The sequence below is a fragment of the Mobula hypostoma genome, chromosome 8, assembly GCF_963921235.1.
Source record: "Mobula hypostoma chromosome 8, sMobHyp1.1, whole genome shotgun sequence".
NCBI lineage: Eukaryota > Metazoa > Chordata > Chondrichthyes > Myliobatiformes > Myliobatidae > Mobula > Mobula hypostoma.
In genome coordinates, this window is record NC_086104.1 from 67788959 (window position 1) to 67815624 (window position 26666).

Genomic DNA, 26666 nt, shown 5'->3' on the forward strand with positions numbered 1-26666 from the left:
GATTATTTCGTATTCTGTTGCTTTGAGGAAGAAACAGAAGCAGGAGGAGATGGTAATTGTGGACAAGATTAAAGAAATTGATAAGAAATATGTTATGGCTCCTTCTGAGGAGTTATATAAACAAAGAACTGAACTTCAAATGGAACACAGTTTACTACTCTCGTCCTCGATTGTAAACCAATTAAAGAAAACAAGAAGTGACTTTTATGTTCACAGTGACAAAATTGGCAAGCTGCTGGCTAATCAATTGAAATCTAATTATGTTAAATCTCAAATCAATCAGATTTATAACCAAAATGATCGATTGATACTGGATCATGTGGGGATTAACCAAACCTTTTGTGATTTTTATTCTTCTTTATATCAATCAGAGTCTCCTCGAGATTCTAAATATATGAATGATTTTTTAGATAAGTTAGACTTCCCTCAGATTTCACAGGATATGTCTTCCTTATTAGATACTTCCATTACAATGGATGAGATTAAGAATGTTATTTTTTCTATGAATCTGGGGAAAGCTCCTGGCCCTGATGGGTTTACCATTGAATTTTATAAATGTTTTGCTTCTTTATTGATTCCTTGGCTCGGTAGGGTTTTTGAGGCTTCTTTGAAACTTGGTAAACTTCCTGAATCTTTTAATAGAGCATCAATTTCTCTAATACTAAAGAAGGATAAAGACCCTGCTCAATGTGCATCTTATAGACCAATATCTTTATTAAATGTTGATTCTAAAGTTTTTTCTAAGTTATTAGCAAATAGACTAGAAAAAGTACTTCCTTCTATTATTTCGGAGGACCAGACGGGTTTTATTAAAGGTCGTTACTCTTTTTATAATATTCGTACATTGTTAAATATCGTTTATACTCCCTCACAAAATGTTCCTGAGTGTGTTATTTCTTTAGATGCCGAGAAAGCTTTTGATAGAGTAGAATGGCCTTATTTATTTAAGGTGCTTGAAATGTTTAATTTTAGCTTGAGATTTATATCCTGGATTAAACTGTTATATCACTCCCCTGTAGCCTCGGTTCGTACTAACTCTTTAAACTCACCTTTTTTTCCTCTCTTTCGTGGTACTCGACAAGGCTGTCCTCTTAGTCCCCTATTATTTGATATTGCATTAGAACCTCTTGCAATTGCTATTCGAGAATCTTCAAATATTACTGGGATAACTCGGGGATTAAAGTCCCATAAATTATCACTCTATGCTGATGATTTACTTTTATATATCTCTAATCCTGAGAGATCCATTCCTGCTGTTTTAGAGTTATTAGCACAATTTGGTCTTTTCTCAGGTTATAAATTAAATCTTAGTAAGAGTGAACTTTTTCCGATTAATAAACATCTTCCCCTATATTATAAATTTCCATTTAAATTGATTAATAATTACTTTTCATATCTTGGGATTAAAATTACTTGTAAATACAAAGATTTATTTAAGACTAACTTTTTACCATTAATAGACCATATTACTCAACTTTCATCTAAATGGTTTCCTTTATATTTAACTTTGATTGGTCGTATTAATGCGGTTAAGATGTTTTTTTTGCCAAAATTTTTATGTGTTTCAGGCATTACCAATTTTCGTTCCAAAATCTTTTTTTGATAAAGTTGACTCTAAAATTTCTTCATTTATTTGGCAGAATAAGAATCCGAGACTGGGTAAAATACATTTACAGAAAGCTAAGAGAGATGGAGGTTTAGCATTACCTAACTTTAGATTCTATTATTGGGCTATTAATATTCGACATATGAAATTTTGGTTACTTGACCAGGACATACTATCTATTCCTAAATGGGTAGCATTGGAATTACAATCGGTTCAGGGTTATACACTTGGTTCTATTTTAGGCTCCTCTCTCCCTTTTGATTCGAAACGTCTTAAGCAGGTCTCTAACCCGATAGTTAAATATGCTTTGCGCATTTGGTTTCAATTCAGAAAATTTTTTGATCTTAATCAATTCGGGTTAGCGATTCCTATTTTAGGTAACATATTTTTTCCTCCCTCTTTTACGGATCGCGCTTTTCAAACTTGGAAGACTAAGGGTATTTTACGGTTTTTGGATTTATTTTTAGATGGTTCCCTTATGTCTTTTGAACAATTATCTAATAAATATAACTTATCAAGAATACATTTTTTTAGATATTTACAAGTTAGAAATTTCCTAAGTACTATACTTTCTTCCTTTCCAATGCTTCCTCCTACATATATTTTAGATTCGATAATTAACCTTAATCCATGTCAGAAAGGTGCATCGGCTATGATTTATAATATTATTATGAAACTTAGGAAAGCTCCATTTGATAAGATTAGGGTAGATTGGGAACAGGAATTGGGGCTTACCATTTCTGTGGATGATTGGGGGCAGATTTTACAATTAGTTAATACTTCCTCTATTTGTGCTAAACATTCCCTAATTCAATTTAAAGTGGTTCATAGAGCACATATGTCCAAAGATAAGTTAGCGCGTTTTTACTCGCATATTAATCCTTTCTGTGATAGATGTTCGGGGCAGATAGCCTCTTTAACTCATATGTTTTGGTCTTGCCCTGCTTTGGAAACTTTTTGGAGAGATATTTTCAATATTATTTCTAAGGTATTAAATATAGATATCTCTCCTCACCCTATTACTGCTATCTTTGGACTACCTAAAATTTCTAGTAATCTTTCCCCTTCAGCCCGTAGAATGATTGCATTTCTTACTTTAATGGCGAAAAGATGTATTTTACAACATTGGAAAGAGCTTAATGCTCCAACTACCTTTTTTTGGTTTTCTCAGACGATTTTATGTTTGAATTTGGAGAAAATTAGAAGTAACCTTTATGATTCTTCATTTAAATTTGAACAGATTTGGGGACCTTTTATTCGATATTTTCATTTAATGTAATATTTACCCTTCTTGTTTTTTTTTTCACTGTTTTTAATGGAGGTCGGGATTGAGGACGTGATTTTAAGTTTAACTCTGTTTGGTTTCAAGTTAGCCCATTGCTTTGCTTTGCTTTTAGTTAGCTGCACGGTGGGTTTTTTTTTTGGGGTTTTTTTTTCTTTTTCTTTCCATTGATATATATAAAATTTAGTATACTATTATGTTATCTTGGTTTCTTATGTTTAAATTACATTGTTTGTAGTAATTTCTTTTTGGTATTGATATCTTTTGGAATTTTATTATACTTTAACATTGTATTAATGTTTATATGGCTTACCTTTTTTGTATACTTACTCAATAAAAAGATTTAAAAAGAAAGAAAGAAAGGAAGCAATCCATTTGACTTAACAATGGCAAAACAATTTGACATTCATGCCTCATAGATACTCTGATAGAAATTATGATTTATCGGAAAATCTGGAAAACGTCAACGGGGGGGTGTCACAGGAGGGTATGTGGGATAATTCACTTCTGTGGAGGATCCTCAAATTATTGTCTAAAAGTCAATCAAACTGGTATGTACAGAAATGGTATGGAGGGGAAAGAAAAAGGACAAAGCAAAAAATAAATAAAACCTATTAGATATGGATGATATCCAATGGAAGAGATCAATCCTGAAGAGCTAAGCATTAAGGAGTAGCAGGGTGGGAAGAGAGAGAAGCCATGCTGCTCATGCAATTTAAACAGGAGTTATGCAGGCGTTGTAAGCAGAAGCCAGCTGAAGGATGAAGAACCGACAGTGAGAATTATTCCAAATATAATAAAGGGGCAAAATCTGCACAGAGAGGAGCAAACCACGGCATACTGAGGAAAGAACAGGGCACTCTGCAGGTAGAGCAAGGGATAAATAGGGATGTGCAACGAACCCAGAGATAAAGTCACACACCTGATGATAAAGCCCTCCCCACCTCTGTACAAGGAGTGCTGTTACAGGAAAGCAGCATCCATCATCAAGGACACCACCCCCCTCCACACACACCATCCAGGCCATGCTCTCTTCTCGCTGCTGCCATCGGGGAGGTGGTCTAGTACCTCAGGTCTCACAACACCAGGTTCAGGAACAGTTATTACTCAACTGTCAGGCTTTGAACCAGCGTGGATAATTTCACTCACCCCAACACTGAACAGATTCCACAACCTATAGACTCACTTTCAAGGACTCTATAACTCATGTTCTCAATATTTATTATTTGTTTATTTATTATTCTGTTGTTTTTTTTCTCTTTTTTGTATTTGCACAACGGTTGTTGTGTGAGGTTTTCATTGATTCTATCGTGTTTCTCTGTATTTACCATGAATGCATACAAGAAATTGAATCTCAGGGTCATAAAAGGTGATGTATGTGAACTTTGATAATAAATTTACTTTGAACTTTGGGAAAGAGTTGCAGGCACAAAAACACTTATTCAGAAGTACCTGAATGGTGCAACCACTTTATTATTTATACTACTCCTATAACATGGACCAAGGGCACCACAGATTTATCTTTAGGTTATCCATTTAAAGTGACAAATAGGGGAGAACGCTCAGCAGGTTTTAACGCACATCTTAAAAGGAGCAAATTCCAGGGTTATTCAACTAAATTTTGGAAACACGCACAAGCCTGTGGCAGGCCTGCAAAGAACAACCCCTCAGTTCCTCACAAAGGTTTATATTATTCTCTGTACATTGGTTTATTATCATCACACGTATCAAAGTACAGTGAAAAACTAGTCAAGACGTCAATGCAATGTCAACTCACCTGTTGATTTTGCTTCACTTTCTCCAAATCCAGGTTGCCATTTTGGCTTCGAGCATGTGGTAATAACTTCTCAGCTTCTACCACCCACTGATTCAGGTCATTCAGGTCACAGTGAAACTGCCTCCACTCCTCCACAGCTTTATCAAAACAACTGCCGAGAAAACAGAGTACTGTGTTCAAATCCCAGCCCAAGATTTTTGACTCGCACTTAATTTCTTCCCATTCCACATTTTTAACAGTAGAAACAACTAACATTTTAGACCATAAGATATAGGAGTAGAAGTAGGCCATTTGGCCCATCGAGTCTGCTCCACCATTCATTCATGGGCTGATCCAATTCTTCCGGTCATCCCCGCTCCCCTGCCTTCTCCCCTTACCCTTTGATGCCCTGGCTAATCAAGAACCTATTTGCCACTGCTTTATGAATCTTAACTTGCAGAAACCCGATGCAGAGTCCTATCAGATAAATGGTCTGCATAACAATCACACCCGAGTGGGACGACCACGTGTTTGCTTTGCACCTCATTACAGTGCTAATATAAATCTGTAAGTGCTGTGCAGGAGACACGGGGATGTTACTGGAGGTGAGGCAGGCATCTAGTTTAAGGACAGGAAGCTGTCCTTGGTCAGTTGTACAAAGTGCGCAAGATGAAGAGGCTGCATGTTGACTTCAATGTAAGGGCTAACTTTAAGATTCTATCACTCTACTGCATAAGATCATGAGGAAAGCAATTTATTGTGCTATACAAGACCATGAGACATAGGAGCAGAATTAAGCTATTTTGCCAAACGAATCTGCTCTGCCAATTGGTCAAGGCTGACATTATCCTTCTCGACCCTATTCTCCTGCCTTCAACCCTTAACTCTTGACACCATTACGAATCAAGGACCTGTCAAACTCAGCTTAAAATACACCAGTGACTTGGCCTCCAACACTGCCTGTGGCAATGAATTCCATAGCTTCAGCACCTTCTGGCTAAAGAAATTCCCCCTAATCTTTGTTCTAAAGGGACGTCCTTCAATTCTGAGGCCAGGCCCTCTGGTCCTAAACTCTGCCAATATTTAAAATATCAACTCCTGTCCACTCCACCTGAGCCTTTCAATATTTAGAAGGTTTCAATAGGTTTCAATCCCCTTCCCCCATTATTCTAAACTCCAGCAAATATAGGCTCAGAGCCATCAAATGCTCCTCAAATGTTAATCCTTTCATTCCTGTGACCATTCTCGTAAACCTCTGTCAGACCCTCTCCGTATCAATGTACCTTTTCTTCGATATGGGGCCCAATCTTCTCACAATACTCCAAATGTGCCTGAACAAAGCTTTATAAAGGTTCAGAGTTACATCCTTTCTTTTATATTCTAGTCCTTTTGAAATGAATGTCTATCACTGCATTAGCCTTCCTTACTATAGGCTCAATTTACAGGTTAACTTTAGGGAATTGTAAGTCTCTTTGCACCTCCAATTTCACTATTTTCTCATCATTTAGAAAACACTCTCTGCATTTATTCCTTTTACCAAAGTGTATGACCATGCACTTCCCGACACTACATTCCTTCTGCCAATTTTCCCCCATTCTTCTAACTGTCCAAGTCCTCCTATGGACTTTCTACTTTCTCAACACTACTGTCACTATCTTTGTATTGTTACGTACCCCGTAACTGGGTTGCCAAACCAGCAGAAATGGACCACTTAGTTGGAGTCTGGATTACTGGAACTAAGAAAGTTTTATTAAAGAAATAAGTAACACAGTACTCTAAACATAAGGATATAAATGCAACAGGTTAGCAATGATAAAACACACATGTACACAGAACTAGGATAATAGGATCAATCAAGCTCTATCGCAGTCTAGGGGTAAAATGATCAGTCTCAAGTGACATAAAGTTCAGTTGAGTTCAGTTCGCAGTAATCGCTGTTGTGCCATGGGGGGGGGGGGAAGAGAGAGAGAGTGAATGATGATATTCAAATCAGATTCAAACAGACCTTTGATATTCCTCGCAGTTAGCTTTTGGGCGAGCCCTTTGTAATGTCTTCTGAGGTCACCGACTGTGACCCCTCCGTTCCGGATACGATCGTTCTTCTGCGGTGAACCCGGCACCCAGGCAAGGGCGGACACACATACCAGGTACCCGCCGATCGTACCTTTCCACCCTGTGCGTCTATGGTCGGTCCCGCGACCAAACCTCCAAAAACTCCCACCAACTTGTGGGGGGGGCCACAACGCACTTCCAGGGTCTTGTTATCTCGTGGTGTCGTGGTGTCTCTTGCCTTAGCGAACCTGTTCCTTTTATCCCCCTGCTGGGGTATCGCCTGTCCATCAAACTTCAAACAGTTCAGGTTCAAAGCAACCGGTCTGACGATACTCGGAACTGTGTCTCTTTTCGTTAACCTCTCTCATCTCTCATTTATTAGCATTTTGAATGTTTCCCCATTGTCTCTCTCTTATCTCTCTTATCGGCATCAATCTTCTGATAACTTGGTCATCTGGTCACAGTATCATCCACAAATATGACCGCAAGACCATCAATTCCATCATTCAGATCATTAGCATGTTGCATAGGAAGTAGTGGACTCAACACCAAGCCCTACAGAACGCCAGTAATTACTGGCAGCCAACCAGAAAAAGGGTCTTTTTATTCCCAGTGTCTTCTGCCAGTCAGCCAATCTTCTGTTCACGCTAGTATCTTTCCTGTAATACCATGGGCAACTCAACCAATTGCTTTATAATCAGTGTAATCACTTTACTGATCTAAATCCAAGCTCATTTTATTTGATTATTTTTAAATTGCTTTTAGTCAGTTTCAGATTTCATTAAAGTATTCCATTAGGTGCATATGAAATACATTTATCAATTTTGAAATTCTCCATCAGAGAAGCACAACATGATAAAGTTTTGACTTCACAGTGTCATTCACTGCTGCACAGAGGAAGAAATCAATCATCTCCACTTAGCCCTCAGCTTCCTTTGAGAGGACCAGCAAACACACAGTTTACAGCAAAGTGATACTATAAAAGCCACACAAATAATCCCTGGCACTGATTTTCAATCACTTAACTGTTATGGTAACAAAGTTGCTTTGTTGATACTTCCTGTAGAATAAATATTGAAAACTTAATATTTTACTGACTACTCACTACTGACTCATCCTTGACTCTTCGGAGCCCATGGCTGAGTTACAAATCTATTTTTCGCTTTAACAAGTTGCACACTATTCGCTGACCACAGGAACACCCATATTACATCTCGACTCAATTTCAGGTTTTGAAATCTCACTTAAAAGTTTTCCACACTTTCATGCAGCCACTGCTCAATTTACTTCAGAAGCAGAAATAACAATAACTTAACAAATGCAATCGTCCCCCCCCCCGACACTAAATTCAAAGGCAAAACACACAAAAAGTGCTGGAGGAACTCAACAAGTCAGGTAGCACCTTTGGAGGGAAATAAACAGTCAATGTTTCAGGCTGAGACCCTTCATCAGAACTGGCAAGGAAGGGAGCAGAAGCCAGAATAAGAAGGTCGGGGAAAGGTAAGGAAATAAGGATGGATGGGAGAGATATTACTGTAAGTTAGATTAATTGATGTTAATGTCATTAAGTTGGAGACTATCCAGATGGAATATAAAGTGCTGTTCTGCAAACCTGAGTTTGGCCTTATCATGGCAGCAGTGGAGATCATAGATAGACATGTCAGAACGGGAATGGGAATCTGGAGTATTGTGTTCAGTTTTGGTCACCAAATTACAGGAAGGATATAAATAAGGTTGAAAGAGTGCAGAGAAGGTTTACAAGGATGTTGCCGGGACTTGAGAAACTCAGTTACAGAGAAAGGTTGAATAGGTTAGGACTTTATTCCCGGAGCGTAGAAGAATGAGGGGAGATTTGATAGAGGTATATAAAATTATGATGGGTATAGATAGAGTGAATGCAAGCAGGCTTTTTCCACTGAGGCAAGGGGAGAAAAAAAACAGAGGACATGGGTTAAGGGTGAGGGGGGAAAAGTTTAAAGGGAACATGAGGGGGGGCTTCTTCACACAGAGAGTGGTGGGAGTATGGAATGAGCTGCCAGACGAGGTGGTAAACGCGTGTTCTTTTTTAACATTTAAGAATAAATTGGACAGGTACATGGATGGGAGGTGTATGGAGGGATATGGTCCGTGTGCAGGTCAGTGGGACTAGGCAGAAAATGGTTCGGCACAGCCAAGAAGGGCCAAAGGGCCTGTTTCTGTGCTGTAGTTTCTATGGTTCTATGGAAGCTGAATTGTAATGGACAGCCACCGGGAAATCTTGCCTCTTGCGTTGGAACTCACAGATGTAGGGGAAGGAAGACTGAGAGGACCAGATACAACAGAAGTGTCATCTCACCTGGAAGGATTGTTTGGAGTGGTGAGGGAGGTAGTATCGGAGGATGTGTGGCCTAACTTGCTGAGTTTTGTGTGCTGCTCTAGATTTCCAGCACCTGCAGAATCTCTCGTGTTTACAGTAACAAGAGCCCTCTGCTGAAAGCATCAACAGAATTTAATTTGAAATCCATCCCAACAACAGTAATAAAAGTAACACATTTGTCAAATGTCAGCCCACAGTTACGATAAATTAAACATTGGTCTATAGCTTGTTGGGCAAGTACACTATATGAAACATTTCTTTAGTTCATGACATAACAGATTACATCTTTCAAGGCTTAAAGGATCTTGTGTTCTGATGAAGAGTTACAAGATTTGATGCAAAACTATTAGCCTCTAAATTAGCTGCCTGCTTAAACCTTTTTGGTCTGGGTATTTGGCATCTTTTTCAAGTTCCCAAAAGGTCTGTTTAACGAATGACCAAAGCTGCATATAAACAGTTTAACGCAACTCAGATCCTCAACTTACATCAGTGTTTTCAGTTAACTAGCTTTGCATTCTTGAATAATACATCATGAAAAAAGCCTTCCAGCTCATGTCATCCATGCCAAAAATGGTGCTCACTTAGCAAGTCCCACTTGTCTGTATTTGGCCCACGTGCCTCCATACACATCCCATTTACTTACCCAAACATCTTAAATGTTGTTATGCCTGCCTCAAACTCTTCCTCTGGCAGCTCACTCCATATGCACACCACGTGATCCCTTTTACAGCTTTCCTCAAATCCCTTTTACAGCTTTGCCTCTCACCTTAAATCAATGTAGTCAAGTTTCTAGCTCCCCTTCAGTGTGAACAGGACTACACCTGGTTGCTGATGCCTGTTAATATCTAATGCCAAAATAATTTTCTGTCAGCAACAGAGGCTACAAGCAAATGGTAATAAATGTAAATCCTCCCTGTCAACAAAACTGCCAAATACTTCCACTGATGTTTTCAAGACACTGTGGCTCACAAGTAGTTTGCTGCTTGTTAGGATTATGTCCAAACTCACTTTCAGAAACAACACTGGACCCGAGTCACTGAAAACAACAGGATTTGAATGCATCTCCAGATTATTGTTCCAGGCCTCAGGATCACCAATCCAGTGATGTCAGTGCAATGCTCCTATGTGAAACACACTTAAGTCATTATGATTTGTAATTAAATTTTCCATTACATCTCTTATGCAATGCAAGCAGAAATAACTCTGCTGATCTCATGCCAGCTAATAATAGAACATCCTACCTTTTACGATCATTGTACGTTCTGTTCACTTTGTCCCACAATGAATGGAGCTGTGTCAGTGCATCACCAATTTGTACAACCTCAGCTGCAGAAGCTTCAAGTAAGGCATCAGGCTGATTCTCGTGGATGTCCTCAATTTGCTCGCTGAGTTTCTCCAATGTGTCTTTTATATTCTGTAAGAGATACCAGCAATCAGTCAACCCAAATACCACTAGATCATATTTTAATCTATGAAGCAGTGACATTTTTAAATACAAGAATTTAATAGTAATTGCAAATATTGGTACCAAATCTAACAAGAACACAAAATAAAGCTAAATGGCCGCTGGCTCAGAGCAACATAATGCCAGCTGCCCAAGACATATTTTTCACAATTGACTGCTCCGGGCACGACACATCCAACAAATAAAGTCAGAATGCTGGCTTTGTAATTTAGTCTCTGGTAAACTCACTGTCACTGCAGTAAGAGGGACACGAGACCTGATTCCACATTGCAACCAAAAGTAATGCAGAGAAATACAACAAATTCTTTATGAGCAGCATTTGTGCAACAAAATATTATATTCAATCACACATTGAACATCAGCTTACGCTTCAATCAAAGAAACACACGTTCATAATATGCAAAAAATGCCAATTATTTCCACACCTTTCTAATTCCAGAGGTGTAAAGGCAGCAATAACAATTACAGCAAATTCAACCTCTCCATGCTATCCCCAGGGGATAAAAGCAGCACACACAAATGGTGGATGAACTCAGAAGGCCAGGCAGCATCTACGGAAAAAAGTACAGTTGACATTTCAGGCTTGAAACGTCGACAGCACTTTTTTCCATCGATGTTGCCTGGCCTTCTGAGTTCCTCCACCATTTTCTGTGGGTTGCTTAGATTTCCAGCATCTGCAGATTGTCTCTTGTTTGTGATCCCCAAGATATAGTTTGCTTATACCATTTCGTAAGTGCAACAACGTAAAGACGTTCAATATGTACTCCATTAAACCCAAATCAAACCCACTTTTATGTCCAGTTGCATTCGATCCTTGTGAAGAAAAATCTGGCTTTGCACTTAGCCTAATAAAATCAATTACCCTATTGCAGCCAATAAATATGGATTCTTCTGCAACACAATGAAACCAGAGTCCACCCATCGAATATATGTTTTGTTAAGCATCTTAAAAATAATTTCCTTAAAAATGCTGACTTCGCTCCCTAGTAGTTCATAAAAAAGCCCTTTTCAAAGACATCATCATACGTATGTTTAATCATAGCTCTTGGCTTCACATCACCACTACTTTTCTGGTCTGACTACCAGCACTGGTTTTCTCAATAGCAGGCAACAGATTTGCATATTAGGGTAAAACATTAAACCATCGGGATCCAGAACTGAACTGTTGAAACATCAGAAGTCAACTTCCATCCAGCTAGGAACTAATTTTACAGCAGTTTCAACAATGTTCTATATCTATTTTCTGCACTGAAGTCAAAGCTTTAAAACCTGTGGTACTTGTGTGTCAATTATGTTGTTGTTGTGTTGTTGTTCGTCCTTCGTAGTTGAAGTTGACCATGGCTTCAGAGTCAAATGGGAGATTGGTGGCTGTGGGTCCGGAGGTGACTGATGAAGCCAATCCGGGCCCTGAAGGCTCGCCCACATGTGGGACACAAGTGGGTGGGTGCTGTCGTGGCAGTGGACGCTGCTCGGGCCTTGCGCACAGCACGCTTTCGTTGCGCCTCGATGGTGTGCCTGACTTCAGCTGCACGGGCTCCTGTGGTGATCTTGCTGCACCAAGCTGGACGGTCGAGGGCAAGCGTCTCCCACGTGTTGATGTCGACACCCAGGCCTTTGAGGGATGCTTTCAGGCAGTCTTTGAAACGTTTCTTCTGCCCCCCGACTGAGTGCTTACCCTGACACAGTTCTCTGTACAGCAGCTGCTTAGGCAATCGGCTGTCTGGCATTCTGACCACGTGTCCAGCCCACCTGGCTTGGGCTTTCAGCAGGAGGGTGTAGACGCTGCAGAGCCCAGCTCGTTCCAGGATTTCCGTGTCGGGGACTTTGTCCTGCCACCTGATGTGGAGGAGTCTGCGGAGACAGCTCAGGTGAAAGTGGTTGAGCTGTTTGGCATGTCTGCTGTAGACAGTCCAGGTCTCGCTGGCGTAAAGGAGGGTGGTAAGGACCACTGCACAGTAGACCTTCAGCTTGGTGGTAAGGCTGAGTCCTCTCCGCTCCCAGACGTTCTCACGGAGTCTCCCAAAGGCGGCGCTGGCTTTGGCAATCCTGTTGTTGACCTCAGCGTCTATGAGTATGCTGCCCAGGTAGGTGAAGTTGTCGGCTGCCTGGAGGCTCTGGCCCTTCACTGTGATGCGCGGCTCCTGGTATGGCTTTCCTGGGGCAGGCTGGTACATAATTTCGGTCTTTTTGGTGCTGATAGTGAGACCGAAGTTGTCGCAGGCTTGTGAGAAGCAGTCCATTTCACGCTGCATCTCCTGCTCTGTGCTGGCGTTGAGTGTGCAGTCATCAGCAAACAAGTCTCTGATGACAGTCTCTTGCACCTTTGTAACTGCCTGCAGGCGCCTAAGGTTGAACAACCTGCCGTCAGTCCTGTATCTGACGTGGATTCCTTCTTCGTAGTTACGGAAGGCATCTATCGGCATGGCAGAGAATACCATACTGAACAGAGTCGGGGCAAGAACGCAGCCTTGTTTGATGCCATTTGTCACTGGGAAAGCCTCCGACTCGTCGCCGTCATCCAGAACTTTCACCATCATGCCGTCGTGGAACAGCCGGACGATTGTGATGAACTTGCTGGGGCAGCCAAACTTCTCCATGATCTTCCACAAGCCTTCTTTGCTGAGCGTATCGAAAGCCTTGGTTAGATCGACAAAGGTCACGAAGAGGTCGCTGTGTTGCTCCTGGCATTTTTCCTGGAGTTGGCGCGCAGCAAAAATCATGTCCGCGGTCCCACGTTCAGCACAGAAGCCGCACTGGCTTTCTGGGAGCAGACCTTGCTCAAGATGTTGGAGAAGGCGGTTGAGCAGGATGCGGGCCAGAATCTTCCCTGTAACGGACAAGAGGGAGATGCCTCGGTGGTTGTCGCAAGACTGGCGGTTGCTTTTCCTCTTGTAGATGTGGACTATGCTGGCATCTTTCAGCTGTTGCGGGACCTGTCCCTTTTTCCACATGGACTGGAAGAGTACAGTCAGCTTTTGCGTCATGACAGGGCCTCCTGCTTTGCATACCTCAGCAGGGATTGCATCAGGTCCTGGCGCTTTGCCACAGGAGAGTTGCTTCACTGCCTTCCTGACTTCATCTACTGTGGGGAGGGTGTCGAGGTTCTTGTTGATTTCTACCTGGGGCAGGCGGGCAATGGCCTTGTCGTTGATGTCGGCAGGGCGGTTAAGGACGTTGTTAAAGTGCTCAGCCCAGCGATCCAGACTCTGCTTCTTCTCTGTCAGCAGCTGCGTCTCATCTGCGTTGAGGAGGGGTGAGGAGCCGGAGGACTGGGGTCCGTATACAGCCTTAAGCGCATCGTAGAAGCGCTTTATGTCGTGGCTGTCTGCATAGCCCTGGATTTCATCGGCCTTCTTGCTGAACCAGCTGGTCTGCATCTCGCGAAGTTTTTTCTGCACCTTTCTTCTTGCATTGGTAAAGGCATCTTTCTTGGCGAGCGACGTGGGGTCATTCTGATGCGCTCTGTAATGTTGATGTTTCACCATTAGTAGTGCCTGAATTTCTTCATCATTCTCATCGAACCAGTCTTGGTTTCTTCGGGTTGCTGGTCCGAGATGTTCGAGGGCAGTAGTGTAGACAGCGTCTCTGAAGGCCGTCCACTGTTCCTCAACGCTGGTCCCGTCTTCCTGTGGTGTGTCTGGCAGTCTGCCTTCAAGGTCATCGACGAATTCTTCTGCAACCCTGCTGCTTTTCAGCTTGGAGACATTCAACCTCTTTGCAGTCTTCTGCCCTTGGGGTCTTCTCGTGGGCAGAATGCGAAGCCTGAACTTGGACACAATGAGGCGGTGGTCAGTCCAGCAGTCGGCACCACACATGGCTCTCGTCACTCTGACATCCATCCTGTCCCTCTTCCTGGTGATGATGTAGTCAATCAGATGCCAGTGCTTCGAGCGTGGGTGCATCCATGACGTCGTCTTACGGGTGGGTAAGCGGAACAGGGTGTTGGTCATGACAAGGTCGTGTGTGGCACATGTCTTGAGGAGCAGAAGGCTGTTGCTGTTACACTTGCCAGTGCCGTGTCTTCCAATGATCCCTTCCCAGGTTTGGTAGTCTGTCCCTACTCTGGCATTAAGTCCCCGAGAACGATGAGCTTCTCTGACTGTGGGATTGCTGAGATGAGGGCGTCGAGTTCTTCATAGAACTTGTCTTTAATGTCATCTGGGTTGGTCATGGTGGGAGCGTAGGCACTAATCAGCGTAGCGTTCTTCTTGTTTGCAAGTGGGAGCTGAAGTGTCATCAGGCGGTCGTTGATGCTCTCTGGGTGCTTGGTGAGTTTACGGGCGAGGTTAGAATTGATGACAAATCCCACGCCTGCTTCTCGTCGTTCAGCGCTGCTGCGACCGCTCCAGAAGAACGTGTATCCACCACTACGTTCTGTCAGCTGGCCCTTGTCTGCTACTGAGAGCTGCTATGTCCACGTTGTAGTGAGCTAGCTCTTTTGCAACCAGTGCAGTTCTTCTCTCTGGTCTGTCTGCCTTGATGTTATCTCGCAGAGTTCTCACGTTCCATGTGCCAAGGTTGAGCACCGTCACTTTCTTCCGCGTTGGGTTTGAAGTCATGACTTGCGCTTGACTTGGATTAAAGTGAGGGAGAGTTGCGCAGGACGTCAGCCTCACTCTCTCGTCCCGGCCTATCTGGACCCAGTGGCAAGACATAGTCGAGACAGCTGGAGATAGGTCAGGATGCAGTGGATGGCCAGCAGTGTTCTGTGTGTCTCACTGTGCCCTCTTAGCGCTCTACGACGCATTGCTGAGAATCGCCTTTCTGTCCGTTGAACCAGTGATGGTTTCTTCCGCGCAGTCCGCCGAATCCAGGCTTCACACGCTAGGTAGACAAGCCCTGAGTGTTGTGGGTCTACGGCAGTTCTTGCGGCGTGCTCGCAAGCCTCCCTACCCATTGTTGGACATCCTCATCCGCCTTTGCAGCCGGTGGGACATGTTTCCTCTTCCGCCTGCTCCGCCGTTGGGATGATCACCTAGTGGTATGGTAATGACACCACCCCCTCACTTGTTTTCGCCCGCTAGCTGCTCCACCTTTGCCGGGTCCTACAGCTGCTCCCGACCGTACCAGGCGGCGGGGGCGGGCGGCGGCAGTCGCGACGAGCGGCAGGCCAGCTCCAGGCCTCGGGCCTCGCCCCCTCCGCCCGCCAGATTTTATAGTGCAATGCAAGTTTATTATTCCGTTTCCCCCACCTCTGTGACACTTAGCTATCATGACATCTATAAATTGTGGAACAGCAGTATCTTTTCAAATTCAAAGTCATACAAAGCTTCATTGCCTCCCTCCATTCCCCCTCACCAATTTTGTTTTCACGTAGACCACTCTCCATGAATCTCTGATCTGCTCATCACTCCCTACCCACCCCTTCCCATCCCCTAGCCCTTTCTCCTGAAACTGTAAAGGCTACAACACTTCTCCGACATCAACTTCCTTTCACCACCATCCAGGGAGCTAACTATGCCTTCTGAATGATGTAGAGGTGCACATGCGTTTCTTCCAATCTGGTCTGTTACATTATATTCCCCAGAGGTGGCCTCTTCTACTTCAGTGAGACCAAACAAAGACAAGGAAACTGTTCAGCAAAGCGTCTGCCCCCTCTCTCGACAACCAGCAGCTAACCTCCCAGTTACATGTCATTTCAACATCCTTCCCACTTGCACATTGACCGTTTGTCCTTGGCCTTTATCACTGCCACGGTGAGGTCAAACACAAACTGCAACAGCAACAGCACCACTTCATATTCCACGCAGGCAGATTATAACCCAAATGGTACAAACATTGGATTTTCGATATTAACACAACCTACATCTCCTGTAACACACATAAAAATTGCTGGTGAATGCAGCAGGCCAGGCAGCACCTATAGGAAGAGGTACAGTCGACGTTTCAGGTCGAGACCCTTCATCAGTCTCGGCCCAAAACATCGACTGTACCTCTTCCTATAGATGCTGCCTGGGCTGCTGCGTTCACCAATTTTTATGTGTGTTGCTTGAAATTCCAGCATCTACAGATTTCCTCGTGTCTACAGCTCCTATGTTCCTTTCCCACTCCCACCTGTCCTCCAGGGCTCTCTCTCCCTCTATTCATCTTTTTCTATTCTCCCCACCACTCCCCCCACCACCATTAATGAGTCTCCTCACCCTCTCACAACTCACTCCAAATACTTATAACTGTCATAGCTAACCTGCTGGGTTTCTTCCTTTGTCTTCTGAGTTCACCATCTATCCTCTCCCCAACTTGCTTGCATCTGTCAATCATCACTCCCTTATCTGATTTCACCAATCACCTGATTCTAATCATATCACCCACAAGCATCTACCTGTCCCTTCTTGCTCCCCTCGCCCATTTCAACTGGCTCCATTTTTTTTCCTCTCTCCTCATCTATTATCTACCCATCACCTACCAGCCTCTGTCTCTTCCTTCCCAATTTCTATCTGTTCATTCCTATTTTACACACTCAGACCTGATACAGGGCCTCAACCCAAAACATGGATTATCCTTTTGCCTCTACAGGTGCTGCCCGATACAGTGAGTTCTTGAAGCAGTTTATTTTTGACTCCGGATTCCAGCATCTGCATTATCACGTGGCTCCTTGCTTCACATGAAATGAGCTGGGACCAATGTCTGGGAAATCAAATCGGTAGGGCTACAGTTAAGCTTTTAAGCTAGATACTGGCAGGAAGGATTACCATGATTAATTTAGAAAGTCAAAGAGAAAGAATAATGCAAAGGTGCAGGGTAACAAAATGGATAATGATGAGTTGGGGATGGGACAGAGACCATAAACATAAAAAACGCCTGCAACAAGAGCAGGAAAACAGTCGTTATATGGATGCAAACTGCAGTTACAACACAACAGATGAATTAAATGCACTGACAGAAATAAATCAATATGGTCTAATGTTCACTTTTAAGACATGGCTGCAAGACAATCAAAGCCAAGACCAAATATTCCGAGATACTGGATACTTCAGAAGGATTGTGGGAGGAAAAGTGCGGAAAGGAAAACGTATGTGCCTGTGAGCTTCTTGGTAAGGCAGGACTCAGATTTGTTCATGGAGGATGAGATAAGGTAGTTGCACAGGGTTACTTTGACTCAGAAGATCAAAATGCAGAATTAGTCAGGGTAGAAATAAGTGAAGAATCAACCACTGTGAGAAGCTGGAGATACAACTTCTCAGGTTTCTAGAGGTGCAGTTAGTTTTGTATTAACATCACTTCCTGTCAGTAAGGTGTTTTTATATCATTTCCCATGCGGATTAATTTGGATTCAACGTCAAGCATGCAGTGGGAAGACATCCATCTCCACGCTCTATTTGCTCATGAAACAGCAATATCTGAGAGTCCAACAACTTCCAGTTTTAAATGGCGCTACCAAAGGCATTTTGACAGCTTACTGGTGGTTTGAAAGCAAAGAAATTCAATTGAAAGTATTACTAATAACACTCTTTTGGAAATAAATTGTGGTAAACTATCACCACAATCAATAAAAAGGCAAGCAAAGGCAAAGCAAATTCGAGAGATGTGCCCTGCAAAATCACTTTGGAGTTGGAGCAAATGTACTTGGAGTTGGAATCATGCTGACTGGAGTAAATGATCCAGAGAGCAGCAGACAAAACAGAGGAGTTCCGATGCCTATCCAACTAACCCGGCTGCGAGAGTGGATCGCTCCAAGTGCTAAACCAATTTAGAGATGTCAAGAATGGCTTCTTCAGCAGCGAAATTCAGGTCCAAAAAGAATCATTGGGCGACACGCCCTGGGCCCAAAGCGAATAGTCGCGGTGCAGCCTGGGTCCTAATGCAAGGCACAATCCACTGTTTGGACAATTTAAGCACCAACCCAGATAGACCGAAAAGGCAGTTGAGAGCCAGGTGAGGCTGGATTACTTTGGGTGCTGAGCCGATTTGGAGAGGACAAGAACAGCTTCTTTGACTTCAAAATCTAGACCCAAAGTGAATCACTGGGCAGTGTGTTGTAGGCCTGGAACAATTCACCGGAGCAGGGCACGCGGGTCCCAGTCCGAGGTACAATCCACTGTTCAGACAATTTAAACGCCAGCCCAGATATTCCAGGGGGCTCCTCTGTCTGTGCTACTAAGACGGCAAACTTTGCGGTGATTTGCCCACTATTACGATGAACTGACGACTGAGGCTTTGGACCTACTCCAGAGATTTGAATCGAAGGACTCAATTTGGTTCAGAATGATCCGTCATTGCTCACTTCTATTGCTTGCAAGATTTGTGGGTTTTTTTCTTTTCTGTGCGCATTGGGCATATTTAGGTGCACAATAATTCTGTATTGAATTTAATACGTATTTTACTTAACTTTCTATCGTTCCACGAGTAAGATCTCATTAAAAACCCTGAAGGAAGCTTCCGTCTTGGGTGATTTTCGAGAAGGTGTTTAACTCACTGCATAGCTTTGTACACAAGCACTGCAAGGGCAGTAGAGTGAAAAAATAATTTGTCTTCAAAGGCATAGTCCACAGACTGAAGATGCGTTTGAATGCCGCTATCGCAAAAGTCAGCTTCTGACCTGAGCAACATCGATCACCAAAGACCTGAATATCGGTTCAGAGTGTGACGCATCTATCACGTCTTCATGGCGCACAAACGTGCCCACAATTAGCATAGCTCCAGCACGAACTCCTGGCAGAGCTGAACCACCAAGAATAAGAGCAGCTTATGCCAAACAGAAAGTTGGGGTGCAAACTGAGAAAGTTCGCATAGACATGGAGAGAGCACTTGTAGAGGGTACGATAAGTGCGCTCAAGGAAGAGCATGAAGATGAGGCTGCTTTAGCAGAGGCAAATATCCATGAAGCAGCAAATAATTTAGACAATGTTGAGTCTATAATCAGATTCAGTTATGTCACAACAGCCAATGCATCTTACTACAGCAGGGATCCCCAACTCGGGGTCCATGGACCCCTTGCTCAATAGTATTGGTCCATGGCATAAAAAAGGCTGGAGACCCTTGTACTAAAGAGTATGCCCAAAAGAATGTGTTCCAGCTCTACAAGGAGAAGCTGTCCAGACCACACGCTCAACATGCTTTGCACACTGGGCAATGTACATTAATGTTCCAGTTAAAGGTTTACAAACGCTATGGCAGAGGCTCGACAATACTATGGCGCTCCAGACGCAATCAAAGAATCTCTCTTCAGCAGACTTGATAATTTTCTAAAGCTCTCACACAAAGAGCCACAGACACTACTGGAGCTTACAGATCTGTTATCAGAACTGCAGAAGGTTACCCACTAAGACTGAGTTTCTTGGACACTGCAAGAGGAATAAACCCTACATGGAGAAACTACCCAACAATATCCAAGTACAATGGATAGCTAAAGAGTTCCAGTATAAAGCAAAACATCACACCCCTTATCTGCCATTCTCATTCTTTATGGGATTCTGCTTACTGTTCCTAATCCTCATTGAGTGCGACCACATTCCTAACAACAGGGATGAAATCACAACCCCTGAAGTTGCATGCAGTTATTTATAAATTCAGGCTAGAGCTGACAAGATTCCCCACTTTACTCTTCTGTAGAGGTTCTCCTGTTGCTTGGCAGAGACACCATTCATACACATAAGGTACATGAACAAAGCAAAGGTCAGTGCAATGCACCCCTTGCCCAATGACTGGACTTGGGTTGGGTAATAGAGGGTGAAGTCTGCCTCAATGGTGCTCATCAGCCTACTTTCAGCACCTTTAAGATTAATGTCCCAGAGAACAGGCACCCAAGTGATCTCAGACCCTGTGATAGTAGAACCCATGTAAAAGGGAAGTTTGACATACTTACAGTGGTGCTAGAAAGTCCGTGAACCTTTAGAATTTTCTGCCTAAATATAACCTAAAATCTGATCAGATCTTCACACTAAGCCCTAAAACTAGATAAAGGGAACCCATCTAAATAACACAAAAGATGTTACACTTGTTCATTTATTTATTGAGAAAATGATCCAATATTACATGTAGTTGTTGGAAAAAGTATGTGAACCTTTGCTTTCAGTAACTGAAGACCCCTTTCTACAGCATTAACCTTCAACCAAACACTTCTGGTAACAGTTGATTAGTCCTCAACATCAGCTTGGAGGAATTTTAGGCCATTCCTCCTTACAAATCTGCTTCAACTCTGGGATGTCGGTGGGCTTCCTTGCATGAACTGCTTGCTTCAGGCCTTCCACAACATTTCTATAGGATTAAGATCAGGACTTTGACTCAGCCATTCTAAAACATGAAATTTCTTCTGCTTTAACCATTCTTTGGTAAACTGACTTGTGTGTTTAGGGTTATTGTCTTGCTGCATGATCACTTTCACTTGAGCTTCAGTTCACGAAAGAATACCCTGATATTTTCCTGAAGAATTTATTGCTACAATTCAGAACTCATAGTTCCATCAATGATGGCAAGCCGTCCTAGTCACAAGGCAGCAAAGCAGGCCCAAATCATGACACTGCCACCACTATGTTTCACAAATGGGCTGAGGTTTTTATGCTAGAATGTAGTGTTTGCTTTTCACCAAACACAACACGAAAAAGTTCTATTTTGGACTCATCCGTCTACAGAACATTCTTCCAATGGCATTCTGGTTTATCTACATGGTCTTTAGCAAACTTTAGACAGACAGCAATGTTCTTCTCGGAGAGTAGTGGCTTTCTGCTTGCAGTCCACTATGCGCACCATTGTTGTTCAGTGTTTGCCGGATGATAGACTCATGAACACTGACATTAGCCAATGCGAGAGAGGCCTGCAGCTCCCTAGATGCTCCCCTGGGGTTCTCTAACCTCCTGGAATATTACACGCCTTGCTCTTGGAGTGATTTTCGTTCGTCAACCACTCCTCGGAAGAGTTACAATGATGTTGAACTTCCTCCATTTGTCCACCATCTACCTGACTATGGGTTGGTGGGGCCCAAACTCTTTAGAAATGGTTTTGTATCCTTTTCCAGCCTGATGAGCATCAACAACGTTTTTTCTAAGATCCTCAGAAATCTCCTTTGATCGAGATGTGGTACACTTACAAAAACCTGTGTGGTGAAGATTACACTTTGATAGTGAAAACCCAGATTAAGTTCTTTGAATAGAGCAGGGCTTCAATGAAACACTTTACTCTAATTTCCCTTTTAGATGAACTGGTAACCCTGGAGGTTCACATACTTCTTCAAACAAACGCTTGTAATTTTGGATAATTTTTTCTCCAAAAAAAAAGGATGAACAAGTATTTTTTTGGTTATTTATTTAATTGGGTTCTCTACCACATTTTGGTACCAGTGCGAAGATCTGATCACATTTTAGATCATATTTATGCAGAAACTGAGAAAATTCTAAAGGGTTAACAAACACTCTAGCACCAATCTCAACCAGATTTGGGCAAGTTAGTCTTCTGTCACTCAGAAAATGATTACAAGTTGGCACCTTCTATTGAAGATGAGGTCCACTGAAGATGAGGTCTTCCTTCAAATCATGAACAAAGACTTTAGCAAAGATGAATCAAACAGTTGGGTAGCTCTCTTTCTTTTCCACTCTCCATGGCAACTTCTACCCCACAATACAATGCCCTCAGTCGACTTATGCCCCCCATTCATACATTGAGAAGGAAACCAGAAATGAAAGGTCATTTCAAAGAGCTCATGGACAGACTCTTCAGGAACATTCATCCTGTATTAGAGCTTCCACCAGATCCCAATGAAGAAAACTAGTATTCGCCCAACTTTGGTAGTTATCAACCCCAGAAACCTGCATAAGTACAAACTGTCTTTGATTCAAGTATGCAGTTCAAAATCATATCATTGAACAATGTGCTCTTGTGGGCTCCACATGTCAATAACAGACTATTCGGGGCTCTCATGCACTTTAGAACTGAGTCCGTCACAGTGATAGCTACATCAAACAGATGTTCCATTGCTTCCCAGTGTGAGAAGATCACTGAGACTACCACAGATTCTTGTAATTTCATAATGATAAAACTGGACAATGAGATTCTGGAGTACTGCATGAGAGTTCATATATTTCGTTAACTGTCCTTCACTGGCTGTGGCAATCTATGGCCTGAAGATGACAGCTATCGAGGGAGAGAAGGAATTTGAGACTAAAGCACAGAGGTACAGACAGAGACATTTATAGGTTGATGATGGTCTTAAATCATTTTCTAGTGCAGAAGAAGCAGTCAACATGCTGAAAGCAGTGTAAGACACAGTGGCGCAGTCTAATTTCAGAATGCACAAGATGTAGAGCAAGAGTCTGCAGATGCTGGAATCTGGAGCACAAAATGTGCTGTTGGAACTCAGCAAGCTGAGCAGCATCTGAGGATGCTACGGGATGGCTGACATTTACTGACAGTCGACGGATAAAGCACCACTCAATGAACAAGTCCCAATAGTAGTGACTTTAGAAGGCAAATTACAAATCAAGAAGTATTGGCTCTTGTAAAATTAAAAAGCTATTGGAGTAAAAGCAGGTGAATTAAATTTTCATATGGATCACACAGTTCAAATTAGCAAACTGTGAGTAACAATTTCATAGAGAATACCTGGGACAGTTTCTTCAGCATGTTGTGGAACCAATGAAGGAGCAAGCTATTTCTGATTGGGTCACTTGAAATAAGGCAGGATTAGTGTCCTCATGAAAGATTCTCTAGGTACAGTGATCTAACATAACACAGTTTCATATTCACTCTGAAAATTACAAGTTTGGGACTTCAATAAACCAACTACCAAAACACAAAAACAGACTTGGAAAAACAGATTAGAAAATGGAATATCAGATAAGCTATGGCAGGTATTGGAGATATTTTATAATTCTCAGCTATGATACATGCATTGATTCTGTTACGGTTACCATTCTGAAGATTTTGTTGAGTATGTCCTTAAGAAAATGAATCTCAGAGATGTATATGGTGACATATTTGTATTTTGATAATAAATTTACATTGAACTTTTGAACTTTGAGCAACAACCATGAAAAAGTTGATTCAGCTATTGTAGGTTAAGTTTAGAATGTCACCAACTTGGGGAAAATAGAATAATTTAGAAACTAGCAAATAATGACCAAACAGAAGAAACAGAGTTTAATAGCAAGAAACAAACAAACAGACACTGATATTTTGCAAGTTTAAAAAAAAAGCAAGAAAATGGCTTTACTCCCTTTGAAGATGTAAATGGAGAATTAATGATTGGAAGTAAGGAAATAAAGGCTACCAAGAACTTTTTGTCTTTGCCTTTTCAGCCGAAGACACTAAAAGTATCCTGACAATACCAGAAATAAATTGGAGGGGGAACTGTGGAACATGTGCCACTACAAAAGGTACCATCAAAACAAAAGTATTGAAGACAGAGAGACCTCTGGAACTGTAGACCTGCATAATGTATCTTAAGAATTGGCAGAGACAGAAATAAATAATCTTCAAATGCAGAACCAAGATAACAAAATAACATATGTGAACCAAAGATACATTTTCCTTTTCATTAACCTGAAACACTAACTTTGCTTTTCTCTCTCCACAGATGCTACCCAACATGCTGATTATTTTCAACACTGACTGGTGTTATCTACTTTCCTTCAGGTGCTTCCAAAACTGATATGTTGATCATCAATGCTAAAAATCTAAGCTGAAAATGGGAGGTCTTATCAGTTAAAAAATAAATTAACCATCATAAATATGAAGCTGGACAGTACAAGTACATGCTGAACAGGTCACTTGTACAAGTCCAAGAATTTGGCCTTTTCCTCATCAAGAACTTAAAATTTGCTTCTTGCTATGCACTTCAATTTCCACCAAATCAACTTGTTTTTCTATCATGAGTGTAAGTTATAAATCATCCAAATGGTTTAGATGTTCTCAACCTGATCATCTATTTGTGCCATCACCCAATTTATTTACCCCTTGGATCACTGCATATACCAACTCACAGCAGTATCAATTCCAGACCTTTCATTATCAAACCCAGTTCAGGACATTGCAGTTTCTGCTATACAGTACCTCTATTTTCCATGCAAGTTACCCTAAATTGAGTTCAAGATTCCACATTTGACCAAAATGTTAGCACATTCACAAACACAATTAAACACTTTAAAACTAGAACATAAGGTCAGAAAAAATCAAATCAAATTGGACTGATTAATTTTTGTGCACAAATTCCATTTTCAGCAAAATCAAATCAGAACATAAAAGAGTTGAACAGGGCAAGCAGGCAACTTTCCAGTATGTCTGTTTGTCGGTCTCAGGCTCTCTCCATATTGTTGCTGACAGTCCTGATTTTTTTCCCTCCTTTTATGTATTTGCACAACTTGTCAAGTTCTTGATGACTCTTTTTCAAACACCTCACTGAATCACATCTGATCACAACTTGCTACTTTAAAAAATATTCAAATCATCTACTTCTCTTGCAAATCAAATTAAAAATGCCTCCTTTGGTTACTCACCCTTTTGTCAATGAAACCTCTTTTTTATTAACTCCGTCAAACGAATTCATGATAGTTATCATGATAAAAATTGTCTTTAAAATGACTCCAGACAATAAAGCATATTCAATGCAATATTCATCAAAGTTACTGGTGAACGCAGCAGGCCAGGCAGCATCTCTAGGAAGAGGTGCAGTCGACATTTCAGGCCGAGACCCTTCGTCAGGAATTTGATGAGTCCTGACGAAGGGTCTCGGCCTGAAACGTCGACTGTACCTCTTCCTAGAGATGCTGCCTGGCCTGTTGCGTTCACCAGCAACTTTGATGTGTGTTGCTTGAATTTCCAGCATCTGCAGAATTCCTGTTGTTTGCGTTCAATGCAATATTGTTCAGTTGGATTCAAGTTACATAGAGAGAGACATTTTAAAAGATGCCTAATGCACAGCATAACACAGCCAAGTATACACTGTCCAAAGTGTAGTATGGAATATCTTGCTCAATATAATATTGTCAATATAGGCTTGCATCATCTGCTGAGTTAATAACTAAGACTGCTCAGGGATATCACATTCATAAATTAGATAACACAGGGCAGGGAGATCCTGATCCCAGTAAATTATAAAGCGGACAGGTTTATCCTGCTGAGAATCCATTTTAAACCAGATATATCCCGCTCTCTGTGCAAAAATAACCCTAAAGTATATTATCACATTAGTGCTTGATAAGCTTAATTATATCAATTGTTCACAAGTCAAGGACAAAAAAATTATTTTTTTAATTTAGCATACCTTAAGGGAATCTTCTTGGCTGGAAAAGTCCTCATATTTTCCATTGTTTAATTCTGGTGCATTCAATAGTAGCTCAACATCAGCCAGAGCCAGCAATGCCTTGTTAATATCCAAAAGATAATCTGATGGGAAATTCTGCGATCCCATTGCTGGACTTGGAGTGCAATGGGCAGCAATAACTGTGGCTTCCTGAGGAGAGGCAGCAGTGTAAGCTTGACTTTTATTGTAACAACAGATAACAGTTCACGCAGAACATAGTACAGAACAAGTCCTTCAGCCCACAATGTTGTATTAACCTTTTAACTGACTCAAAGATCATCAGACCCTTTCCTCCAACATAACCCTTCCATTTTTCTTCATCCATGTGCCTGTGCAAGAGTCCCTTAATCTATCTGCCTCCACCAACACCCCTGGTAGTATTGATTCACTACCACTCTGTATGTTAAAACAACATACTATCCCTGACATTCCTCCTCCCCACTCCCACCCAATACTCCAATCACCTTGTTCTCCCACACGAGCTGTGGCCAGGCTGGGAAAAAGATACCAATTGCCCATTCCATCCCTCTTATCATCTTACACCTCGATCAAATCACTCTCAGCCTCCTTCGCTACAAAGAGGAAAGAGCTTGCTGAACCTTTCTTCATCAGGTACAAGTAGAGCTGATTCTTGCTACAGATGTGATGGCAGCCACTCACTGCACCTTTGTCCCTTCAAACCACTGTCAGTGAAATCAAAATGAGCCGCTTATTGCCACTATGACTGAGGAAGATGCACTATGCTAGCAGCATAAAAAGAACAAGAAGTGGAGATGGAAAAAGGACCCACAAAAAGCATAAAACTGATTCAATCAGAGTTTGACCCCAAAAATCATGCTCAGTTCATTATCACAAGATGAGGGCATAAAAGCCTGTGTGGTGATGTTTGAGTCTGTAGAAAGGGCTAATAATCGTTATAA

General features: G+C 42.0%; 1 protein-coding gene across 7 annotated transcripts in view; it reads right to left on the reverse strand.

Annotated features, from left to right (window-relative positions):
* Positions 1-26666, reverse strand: part of LOC134350601 (utrophin-like) — a 537041-nt gene that overhangs the window by 291385 nt on the left and 218990 nt on the right. For all 7 annotated transcript variants that reach the window (XM_063056033.1, XM_063056035.1, XM_063056034.1 and 4 more), the window contains 3 exons: positions 25708-25896; positions 10294-10466; positions 4666-4816 (listed from right to left, as the gene is read on the reverse strand). In XM_063056033.1, coding sequence (XP_062912103.1) covers positions 4666-4816; positions 10294-10466; positions 25708-25896 — 513 coding nt within the window. The remainder of the gene's footprint in view (positions 1-4665; positions 4817-10293; positions 10467-25707; positions 25897-26666) is intronic.